Raw genomic sequence first — 12119 nt, forward strand, 5'->3', positions numbered from 1 at the left:
TTTCAACACCACCTGGCCTCCCTCTCAAGATGCACTACATACATTGCAATGCATACATTCTTTATGCACTACAATCAGCTGAAAATCAAACTTATCTTTCTGCTCACACTCTAAAGAGGCAAACCCCCAACAATTTTGTACTGTACTGTAACATCTGATCTGAACATCTGCTGTAAAAGCACTAACAAACATGCAAACCAAACAAAAATAGAGCAGCAGATCTATGATTCTATGAATGAGACACAGGTAACAGCAGCTCATTCTTTTAAAGAGAATCTTCAACAAGAATTAGTTTTGAATCACCAGAACTTAAGTTACAACAGTACAATGGACATGGCTGTACTGTACTATACACACATACACAGAGACTTTCACTTGCTGCACAGAACTCTCAAATTCTGGTGACTTAGCTATTAACTGCACTTTCTGTATTTTAAGAATGGTGTTTAAGCTGCATTTCATCTAAATTAATTAAACTATGCTCTTCAGTTACTCATGCAGAATCAAATTAGACCCTCTTCAATTACTTCCAGCAGGGGAAACAAGCATCATGGATGGAGCATTTACTACATTGTTAGTTACTAGGTAATGCATTTGTCAGTCAAGAAACACTGGACTTTGTACCTGGATTGCGGAACATCACTGGCTGCACATTGGTTTGGGCACCTGTAGCTCGAAACTGTTGGAGGGGGACAAGCTGAATTATCTGCCCATTAGGATGTCTGAACAGGTTCATACCACCAGGGTTCCTGAGAGGCTGAAGGACCATCCTCTGCCTCTGAGCAAGCTGCATGCTGTTTAGTGGTCGCAAAGCAGGAGATGTCTGATGCACCGGAATCAGCAGCAATCGAGGTCCTACACGCTTCTCTGCTCCAGGAGACATCTGGGAAGTCTTGTTTATACCTTGTGCAGTAGCATCTTCTGAAACATTTAAAGTTACATAAAAAAGTCAGAGAACAGCCTATAAATCAGGCATTATCCTCAGTGAAAACAAGCACAAGTGTTTAAATTTGCTTGAATTTATTTTTTTTCCTCTTTCATTCACAGAACACACACAGAACCAACAAGGCCAGAAGAGTCTTTTCGTGCAGTTCCACTGACATTTCTCACTGTGACTCAGAAGACTTCCATGTTAACAAGAGCAATCCCATACCTGCTTCTTCGACTGCCAGCCATGCAATTCTAGCAGTCATAATTGTGCTATACTTTTCTATGGGCTAACAGATGATGTGACAGCTCGTTTCATAGCAGTCACTGACCAGATACCTGCATTTTTTCTCCTCCTCTACTGGCTCTGGAACACAAGCAACTTACAGAGATTACATTTCTGACCCTAGTTTGGAAAGAAGGGTGAGACAAGTGAATCTATAACTGAGTTGGGCTCTACAGTTGCAGACTGTATTGCAGATATGACGGAGGTGGAATAAAAACCTGAAGTGTTTGCAGTAATAGCCCAAAGCACCTAAGTCTTACCTTTTTTTGGAGTCAGTGAAGGACTCGAACTAACTCCTGACAGTATAATCGGAACAGAGCCAGCAGAGCAAGTCACCACAGATGCAGCTGTCACAGCTGTTGTTAGCACAACCGTAGCAGTGGACGTTGTGACAACAGGACAAGTAACAGTTGGTGTTGTTACTACAGTTTTAGGGAGTGATGTGGTTGGTACAACAGTCCCTGTTGCTTTTCCTATGTTCACAGTGGAAGTTGGTGTGGTGGATGAAGGAGTAGTAAAGATGTCGATTCCAGATGTTGCAGGAACAGCTGTGACTGCAATTGCAGGAGAACAGGCAGGTTCACTAGCTCTTGTTTGGCCAGGAGTGGTCACAGAAGATGCTGCCGCACTGATACTTTCCACAATAACTGGAGAAGTGGTGGTGACCGTAGTGATCCCAGGAGAGACTGTGCACTGAGCTGCAGGTAGCCTTGAGGGAACCACAGGAGTGACAACCATTATCGGTGTAGGCTTGATACTGAACTTCTGTGGCCCTGACACAGGCTGGCGTGTGTTCGCTCCAGGAACCTTCTGCTGCAGAGCTCCGGCTTTGTTCATCACAAACTGTGCGAACACACCACCGGGCGAGGGTCGGGCAGCTGCAAATAAAAACTTGCAGGTCAAAATTGTGACAGATTTCCTCTTTGCCTTTCATGAGGTGCTACAACTGTAACTTCAGCATGCAAGTGAGCCTCCGCTTCCTTTGTACCTTGTAATTAAACTGAAACCTTTATGGCAGTCCTGAACATGCCTCACATATTAGAATTAAGTCTGCTTTATTCCACACTTCTATAGCTTTTTGTTGCATTCTTCCTGGCCACACAAAGAATTGCGTCTTGAGGGGCTGTTCTTTACCATGAAACCGACAATCCTAATTACAGCACAGGAAAACAAACACCTAAATAACGCGAAATAATGGGCCCAAAGCTATTTTCTAAGCCTCAAATTCTTCCTGTAACAGCTTGTGTGATCTTCCTCTTCTCACTGCTTCTTGGGTTTCATTCCCCTTCTACTATATCCACATCTTACACAGCCATGGCGTAAGGGGTGAGAGAGAGAGATAGAGTTTGCCATGTCCCCTTCTCCCTGCAGCAACACTCATGCAACTGAGACCGGATGGGACAAATTTGATCAATAGGAAGCAATGACCATTGGGAAGATCCTTCCCCAATCCCTTGCTCTCCAAGAGATTAGAATACCGCAACTACACAACTCCAGATTCCTACAGGTGAGTACAACAGCAGAGATTATGGAACAAGCCCAACTTAAATACCATAGTTACTGATGCATATAGCATCTTTAACCAAGAATATGCCAGAACATTTAAATCACAGATGTAACAGTCACTTCACCCATCAATGAAACGTAGCCAGCTCTTCAACAGTATGGCATAAACACACAGAACAAGAAGTTTTATTACAAGACAAGAGAAACAACACACCCATTTACATGGCAATGAAAATTTAGGCAGGAAGAAACAAAACATCAGGAACTAGAGTTTTGCCAGGACACAGGTAACATCCTCTTCTCTTGAAAAGCTTCTTCAGATCCTTAAATAACTGGGAAAATGTGGATGGGCACTAGGTATTTTAATATGTGTTTTCTGAAACTCATGCAAAATGTAACAGTTAAAGGGAACTTCCTCTCTTGCCATGCTGGGGTAACCATTTCAGTACCAATTCACATTCAAGTACCATATGCTTCTTCTGATACTCAAAGTGCTGCTTAAATCCAACCCTGTTTAGCTTGTGAAATCCAAGGAGATTACAGGCTGGTGTGGTTATTGGCTGCACACCTGTTGCTTCACTAATCCAGATTTGGACCATCCTGTCTTTCACTGCTGCTTCACACATCTTGTGGTCGTAAGAATTCCAATTACTATAAATTCAACATCATCAGAAAAACTATCAGTGAAGAACCAGAGTGTTAGAGTAATCCTTTAAACTGATGTTTGATGAAAAAACAATTGAAAATCATAGCAAGGAAACTCAGAACAAAAGTCCAAGCTTAACTTTCAGTGTGTCTCCATCCACTCCTTCCTTGTCTCTTGAAAAATGCTCTGGGAGCATTAATAAAATAACTAATAGTCAACATCTGTAATCTTACTCTGAAGCCAAAATAAAACTTTCTGCTTTAAAGAGGTTATTTATTGCAGAGGCAGTTTAGGTAGGCAATGCAGCCAAAGGCAGCACGCACTGATGCACAGAAATCAACAGCAATGCTGGATACACTCACTTTTTACTACAGCTTCACGCAATTTAAAACACAGTAAGAAGTTCCAACCTACCTATCTGTCTCTGTGCTGGGACATGGGTTTTCAGAGTCGTCACAGTGGGGGTTGAAGTAGTGCTGGTGGAAGATGTAGTTTTGGGAGTTGATGTTGTGGGCACCTGGACTGATGGTGTCCCAGAAGCAGCTGCTTTAGCAGTGGAATCTACCTTGGAGATCACAGTACTGAGGGCTGAGACACCAAGTACTGTGCGTCGCAGCCTGCGTGTGACATAAGCTGCTAGCCGACTGGCAGGATGTAATGCCCCCATCTGTCCCAAAAGCAGTTTGGCCTGAGGAAACCTTTTATCATTAACCTGAAAAAAGTGGAAAAGGGAAATTTTGTGAAAAGAATGCTAATTCACCACCTCTGGAGAGGTGTTTCATTCCATGGGACTTCTAAGTGTCTTTAAAAAAGCACTGCAGTTCAGAATGGGAATTCCTAATCTCCTTACTGCTGGGGAGAACTTCAAACAACTCTGTCGTATCTTTATAACACAAATTTTTAGATGCTACTCAGACTCCCACACAGAACCACAGACTCCAAAGGAGGATGTGAAATCACTGAAATTAGATGGAATGAAGCTGGCACTAAAGTCTTCCTGTCCCTTACCTACACTATGGTCCTGAATAAATATGGGTTGCCAAATTCAAGGACAATATCAAATAAAATTTTTCATTACACAAGAAAGAATACTTATGTCAGATACATTGGGACAAAACTCTAAAAGAGCTTGTAAAAGCCTTACCAGCTTTCTTCTTATCTGTACTGTCATTGGATACTGTAATTAAGGTGTGGTGAGTTGACAAACTTCACACTCAAAGTTGCAGTTGTAACTGACTGCATGGGAGAGCAGAAACAGCACATTTCTAAACATCAGGTTTTATCCCTAGTGGTCAATGGGATGCTTTGGTTGTGTTGCACTTTACTTTCAGGGTGTTTGATAATACCTTCTAGAAGCCAAATGTATTTAAACACAGGACTAAACAAGGTCTTGACTCTTTTTACTGATCGACTTTTAATAAAAGAAATCTCCCCTACATTTTTCCCACTGCATTAGCTTCTCTAAGGGTGCCATATCTGCAAAGTGCCATGAAAATAAACATTACTCTGATTTCCTCGTTTATGTGCCTTTCCTGAAAGTGATATTACTGTAACCACAAATACCTTTGACTGAAAAAGATCTTGATCTTGGGCCTACAGTTCCTACCACTGATTCATAATACCAAGTTGGCAGCATGAAATTGCAGGGAAAGGACTTGCTGAATTTAGAATTATGAATTCTCTTGATGAACAACATCTGTTCTGCAAACACAAGGTAGACTATTAGTGAATGCTAACAGTAAGCTGTAGCAAAACACAGTTTAATGCTTACAGTTTCATTTTAAAGTTTTGTCCCAGTGTACACTTCCTCAGAAAAGATGCTTTCTGTGCTCCCTACCCGCCATTCATTTAAGGTTATCATCTGTCAAATGCATCTGCAGGGAGTTTCCCCAAAACACCAAAAAGATCCTGAGAGAGATCCTGTAACTGGGCCACCAAGACCCAAATTGCCGAAAGGACAAGTTAAACCATCAGATTTCAGACTTTCAATCAGATTTCCTGTTATTGAGTCAATCCTGAAAGGGACAAGTTTATGGAGAGGCAGGAATACCATCAAATACTAAGAATCCTTGTCTGGACAGGCAAGACTAGGTAGAAAAATCAAAGAGTGTTCTCCCCTTCAAGAAGTTGTGGGATACTGGATGAAACTGAATCTAATCTTCACAGTAAAGGCAGAGGGACCCACCTGAATCAAGCCCAAGGGGCTCATATTAGCTTTGCAACTGTGGACGATCATCTTTCCTGCAGGAGAAACCCCTGCATAAAAAGGTAAGCCTTTTCCCCCACGCAAGCTCTCCTCCAGTTTGTTCAGTGGGTCTCCCTCAAAGACCTGCGAGTTTTCTGTGCTTTTGCATGACGGCTCTCCACTATCAGGAGTCTCCAAGACTGGTATCTCAGGTTTCTCATCCTTCTCCTGGTAGGATGGCACTGAAATCTTCATTCTGGAGGAGTAGACAGGAGGGTGGTTCTCATCCGCGGCCTTGGGTTCCGTAGCCAATTCAATAGCGAAGCTACCCACTTTGAGGCACTGTGGCACCTTATTGTTGATTTGCTGTGATAAGATGGTCAAGATCTTATTGTGATCTTCCTCCAAACTGCAGTCAGAGATAATCTCGATAAGTTTGGCTGGTCCACCTGGAGTGGTGTGATGAACATAGGAGGTGGAGGAAGAGTCCCCCTCGCTACGGGAAGAACACCAGCTTTTCTCTGAGGAAGAATTGAAACAGGTTTCTGCAATACTGTGGCATTTTAATCACCTGGATATTCAAACAGTTTTATTCTGCCCACACCTCCACCCTTGTCTCAGCTGCAGGGCAACAAGTAAAAGACCTGTTCAAAACATCACTTCCCCCTGCAGAGCTTCACAAGCAATCAAAAACTCACTTCAAAACTAATGTAATTATTTCTCAGTTCATTCCCTGCAGCCATTGTATCACAAGCTAAACAAAGCTGGGTTGTTTCAGTACATGGATGAAAGACCTCCAAGCAACACCAACATGCAGTAGAAAGCATCAGTGGTTACTTGAGAGATGGCACTTTGGAGTCAGAAAAGGACCAGTGTCTTAGAACGGCATGAGGGGCAAACGTGCTGCTAGCAGAAGCGGCTTTTTCAGAAGATGTATAAAGAGAAGCATGACCTTTTGTTGTCAGAGATCCAACGTCACTTTTTGCAAAACTGCAAGGATGTTGAGCCCTGTGTCCTGGCCATTTTAATTTCACCTACCAATTCACGAGCATTTTCAACTAGTTGTATTATTTTTCCATTCCCATCCTTAAATGTAGAGTGTGCTGTTGTACACATTAAGCAGTGATAAAATTCAGCTCCAAAAGGCACCTATATTTCATTAATGGATGACACAATGCCTCTAGTGTATCTCATTTTAAATTACATAACATGACTTGGGACGCTTCAGGAGAACACATGTCTAGCCTACTTCTTTATGAACCAAAACCTCAAACTTGGTATGCATAGCGTAACAAAACTTCAACCTTTAAACTTGAACTAGAATTCAACAGCAAACAACTGCAAACAAAGTACAAGTGCTTCCTTGTCCCATATAGTTCTAAGGATCCCATCCTCACAGCACCACTTGCACATTTATTATTCAGTAACAACAAAGTAATAGTAAGGAGGGGGAAAAAAGAGAAACCGAGACAAACCAAAGCCAGTGACCTCCATTCCTTCCCAAATATCTATCACTCATGAAGACAAGTCTGCTGTGCAATATTGTTTTTTACTGCTAAAGAAGCTACTGTAATACTGGTCATTTTAACCTTAGAGTAACAGTGAGAACTGGATATTTAGACTGCTGTATTGCCCCCACATTACACACACAACTGCTAAAGAAAACAGGAAACTGTAATCACATCATGAAGTTTTTATTGACAACCATAACAACTCCCCCAGAAAACGGACTTTTTATCAAGAGCTGAAACTTCCTTATAAAAAATAAAGCCGTTACCAAAACCCCACAAAAATGTGGAACTACCAAAAGGTTGAATTATACTCAAGACTCAGATCTTACCTCCTGGTTTATCAGTGTCTTTGTCTGCCTCACAGGTTGCTTTCTCAGGAGGCTGAGGGTCTGGTTCAGGCTCTTCCTGGAGGAAAGAAATGCAAGGAAAAAAAAAAAAATCATCCTCTGGATCTCTCTTCCACATCACAAAATAAACCAGTCTATCATATACTGCCACCCTGAATCAGAAAACATGTCAATGTTGACAATACTAGAAGTTTCATCTTAAACCAGCTCTTTTCTCAATCAACATTTAACTCCTACATGATAATGCACTTGGTAACCAGGAATTTCCACAGACAAGACAATTTCTATCACAGTAACAGGATAAAAGTTTACTTGTGATAGGCTTCAGAGCCCTATCACCATCAAATGGATCACATAGGAATTTCTGGGATAAGTATTACTTCAACATTTTCAATATTTCTGCCTGTTCTATGACACATGCTACGTAGTGTGACTTCTTACCTTGACTCTAGGACTCTGGGAATCACTTTTGTCTTTTTGTTGCTTTTTCTCCTCTCTCTTGCGTTCATACACTCGGACCCTTGCACAGGTCATCATACTTTCGAAGTATAAGTAGACAGGATCCTTGTCCTCCTCTCGAATCTACCAAGAAATAAAAGAAATTAAAAAAGAGAGAAAGGAACCTCTCTGTTCTAGATTCACATTAGATTCATGAAACAGTTTTGCTTCCTAGCAACACTTCAGCATTAGTGCTTTAATAGTAACTGTCAAAACAAAAGACTGGCATTTAAAGCTGAATCTGCCCTCTTAGTACCGCACTACCCAGTATGTATCTTGCTTCTAAATTACATACTGGGGATGAGAGGAATGGAACAGAACACCATCCCCAAAACCCAAACCTGTTCAGATATTAAGTGAGGAAACAAGTCCCAACTGTCATGCATTGTTTGACTTCATCTGGTATATGTTAAATAGCAACTCTGGCAAGTTTAGACTCTATTGCTGTTGCTTTTGTTATATACTAAGGTGAGGGAAGAGGCAAAGGCATATTCTTCCAACACTGGCTGTGAAACCTCAAAAAAGGAGAAAAAAAGACTCCAGAGCTATACTGATCACTGTGTCTGTATCCCCTTACCTGCCAAATAATTCATTACTTGGTTGCGCATAACGTAGCCCAATAACTTACACAAACATTACAGGAACAGCAATCATTATGCCACCAATAGCATATATTATAGCATTTTTTTAAATGAGGCCATTAGTGAATTATGAGCACCTTTCACCATCTGCGTATTGCTACAGTAATTCTCAACAGATGACAGACACAGCTAAAGATTTATATACAGTCAATTCATCCTAGCTTATCAACACACCTATGGGCAGTTAGTCTCAGGTTTTCATCTCACATTTCTTCTAAAACAGCCTGGTGCAGAAGCTTTTGACAGTGTTTGGTTTAGTTTTCAATACAAAGGAAAACAAACACATCTTTTTCTCTCTTACCACTGGATTGGGTTTAGGAACATAGACTCTGCCTGGTTTCGTTCCACTGGAAGACCTATGCTTACTAGAAGGCAAGACTTCTTGGTTGGGTGGTACCACAGATTTAACTGGTTCAATAACAGATGGTGTTGGGATGTAAATTGGCTCAGGATCTACTTCACCTTCTACTTTCACCCACAATGGGCAATTCCTAACAGGCTGTTCTGGCTCAGAGTCACAAATAGCTGAAAAAAAAAAAGAGAAAAACCAAGAAAAAAAACCCAACTTACTTATAAATAAACACTTAGCAACCATGCAACTATACACAGCAATTGCATATACAGCTCGAGACACTTGGTAAAAGAGGAAGAAAACAGCACTATGACAGTGAAGATTACCAACAGTGACAGCAGTAATTATCTCACATCCTTATTCTTTGAAGATACTGGATCACAACAAACAACTTAGTACCTAAAATGCTGATCAGGTAAGTAAGAGTTAAAATAAAAGGTGTTATTTCCTGCTAGTCAGCTATATGAAAGCAGATGTTGCAGACATCTCTTGGAATTCAGTCATAATTTCTGGATTTAGAAATGGCATCACTACTACATCCCAACAGAAATGCCCACCAAGACAGGTGATCTCTGCAAAGCTGTAAGTAATCACTGTTGCCCAGCAATACTCACTGTATTCCACCCTTTTTCTCTTCTTCTTCTCTTTCTGCTTCAGCTCATCTTCTTCTCCATCACCCTCTTCTTCCCCATCTTCATCCTCTTGCTGGTCTTCTTGTGTTCCATAGAACGTAAGATCTCCACGCATAGCCTTTTTCATTATTCTCTTATGTTTTGATCCTCCCTTCACCAGCATCACTCTTCTCTTCAAGCACGTACAACCAAACATGCAGTCTGGCCTGCGGCAGTGGGTCGGCTGACGCTTCTCCAGTGCCAGACTGGCACATATGCAACCCAGTCGACAGAAATCATTATTGCAAGGAGGTGCTCGTCGTCTGATTATCTTGTGGATAGGTTTGTTTTTGAGAGAAGCCTAAGAAAAGATGTAAAGAAGCAGACACTTCAAATTTTAGGACAATTAAATCAAGCGTATGCAAAATTACTTAATTTAGAATAACTCCTCCAACTACATGGTTAAAATCGGAAAATTCGTCATCTGTACTGTAACAAACAGAACAGAGGAGAGCTGGCATCTGAAGTCATCTGAGAGGCAGTCTGAGACAGCTAAACTATCTTGGTAATAAGTAGGATGTGAAGAAAGCAGAAGTTATCATGTGAAAACCGAACCAGGTGACCAGGATGGTTTTGCAGTTAGTTCAACACACAAATAGTAAGGAAATGCAGCTATGAACAGCAGCTATATGAACCAGAATTTTCTGATGGTGAAAATCAGATACTCAAATTATTAATGATTCGTACCAACATGCTACTATCATAATTACATTTCCACATACTACCAAGTCAGCACTTCTCATCATTCACTGCAAAGACTACACCACAAAGGAACACGATGCTTTGTCGTGCACCTTAGAGCTTTGGTCCTATTTTCGGCATCTATACACAACATCAGTTAAGTGGACACATCTGGAAAATCAGCAGTACAGAAAGGAAAGAAACTATTACAGATCTACCTGAGCTGTAAGCAGGGTTGCCAAAGAGATGTCTGCTCGTTCTTCTGTAATATAGGTCCGTGGTTTGCCATCCCAGAGAGCACAGTCTTCCAAGTCCATTAACTTCACTTGAGATTTAGACAAACCTGGTGGACGAACTGCTTGTTGCTGTTGTGGTGCTTGGCGCAAACTAATCTGTTTTGGAAGTGTGTTTTCATCCACAGGTGACATCATGAAACCACCGGCTTGGTTAGTCACACTGATATTTGAGGCAGACTTAGCAGCCTTTTCCCCGAATGCTGTAATGTTCTGTTTCTGCTTTGCAGTAAAAGGTGAAGGCAGTATAGGCTTGTAAGATGATTTTACTCTGTTTGTAGATGTCTGTCTGTTTTGAGACTTTGTCTTCCTAGAGGTAGATGATAGAGGAACAGGCTTGAACGTGTAAGATGTTGATGGAATTGTGGCAGACTGCTTCTTTAAGACACTGTCGAGTGTTCGCACATAACTAGTGCTCTTAGTGGGAAGCTGATACACCACAGGAGAAGCAGGAGTGCTAGAAGAAAATCCCATACTCGTTTCCATCAATTTCCCTTCATTTTCCAGATACTCATCCAGCTTGTCACTACAGAACGCTGAGCGATTCTTCAAGGAACCTTCTGAACTGCCACCTAAATAAACAAAAGAGCAAAATAGCTCCTGAGAGAATATACTGACAAATCTTATAAAATTCAACATTATAGAAGAAGTAAATAATTCTCTAAGAAAATAGTTACTCTTCTTTTAGAGGAGTACAACACAGGCACGCCAAATATAATCCATTCTGAAACACAACCAGCTGTCTGAACCAGGAAGTAGGGCTTCAGTACGCACAGCAGTTATCAAAGAATCACAGAATGGTTTGGGTTGGAGGGGACCTTAAAAGCTCATCCAGTTCCAACCCCCTGCCACGGGCACCTTCCACTAGACCATGTTGCTTCAAGCCCCAACCAACCTGGCCTTGAACACTTCCAGGGATGGGGCAGCCACAGCTTCTCGGGGCACCCTGTGCCAGTGTCTCACTACAGTAAAGAACTGTTTCCTAATACGTAATATAAATCTCCCCTCTTTCAGTTTAAAGCCATTCCCCCTTGTCCCATCACTTAATGCCCTTGTAAAAAGTCCCTCTCCAGATTTCATGTAGGCTTCCTTTAGGTACTGTAAGGCTGCTATAAGGTCTCAGATGAGCAATCCCAACTTAGCCTATCTTCACGGGAGAGGCACTCCAGTTGTCTGATCAACTTCATGGCTTCCTCTGGACTCACTCCAACAGGTCCACATTCCTCTTGTCTTGGGGGCCCCAGAGCTGAACACAGGACCGCAGGGGGGTCTCATGAAAGCGGAGTAGGGGGGAGAATCACCTGCCTCAACACTGCTGATTTGTGTTGAGCTTCTCATCAACCAAATCCCCTTGGCCCCCAAGTACTTCTCCTCGGGGCTGCTCTCAATCCATTCTCTGCCCAGCCTCTATTTGTCCTTCAGAAGACAAACACCCTAATAACGAATGCGTGTGTGTGTCCCTTAGCTTTTATTGCGGAGCAGACATCACAAGGTATGGAATATCACAGTATCACAGTATGCTAGAGATTGGAAGGGACCTCAAAAGATCATCTAGTCCAATCCCCCTGCTGGAGC

The 12119-nt window shown here is 41.8% G+C and overlaps 1 protein-coding gene across 11 annotated transcripts in view; it reads right to left on the minus strand.

Annotated features, from left to right (window-relative positions):
* The window catches only part of MGA (MAX dimerization protein MGA), a 60390-nt gene that overhangs the window by 20639 nt on the left and 27632 nt on the right, over nucleotides 1-12119 (minus strand). For 8 of the 11 annotated variants that reach the window (XM_062635721.1, XM_062635722.1, XM_062635723.1 and 5 more), the window contains exons 9-17: nucleotides 10470-11116; nucleotides 9514-9871; nucleotides 8849-9072; nucleotides 7850-7990; nucleotides 7391-7466; nucleotides 5551-6071; nucleotides 3780-4077; nucleotides 1474-2091; nucleotides 625-921 (exon numbers count right to left, since the gene is read on the minus strand). In XM_062635721.1, coding sequence (XP_062491705.1) covers nucleotides 625-921; nucleotides 1474-2091; nucleotides 3780-4077; nucleotides 5551-6071; nucleotides 7391-7466; nucleotides 7850-7990; nucleotides 8849-9072; nucleotides 9514-9871; nucleotides 10470-11116 — 3180 coding nt within the window. Of the gene's footprint in view, nucleotides 1-624; nucleotides 922-1473; nucleotides 2092-3779; nucleotides 4078-5550; nucleotides 6072-7390; nucleotides 7467-7849; nucleotides 7991-8848; nucleotides 9073-9513; nucleotides 9872-10469; nucleotides 11117-12119 lie in introns of those variants that run through there. The other 3 variants (XM_062635720.1, XM_062635724.1, XM_062635727.1) reach the window with 3 other exon arrangements.

Source organism: Pezoporus occidentalis, unplaced genomic scaffold (genome assembly GCF_034315485.1).
Source record: "Pezoporus occidentalis ecotype Australia unplaced genomic scaffold, CSIRO_AGI_Poc_V1 ctg46, whole genome shotgun sequence".
Classification (NCBI taxonomy): Eukaryota; Metazoa; Chordata; class Aves; order Psittaciformes; family Psittacidae; genus Pezoporus; species Pezoporus occidentalis.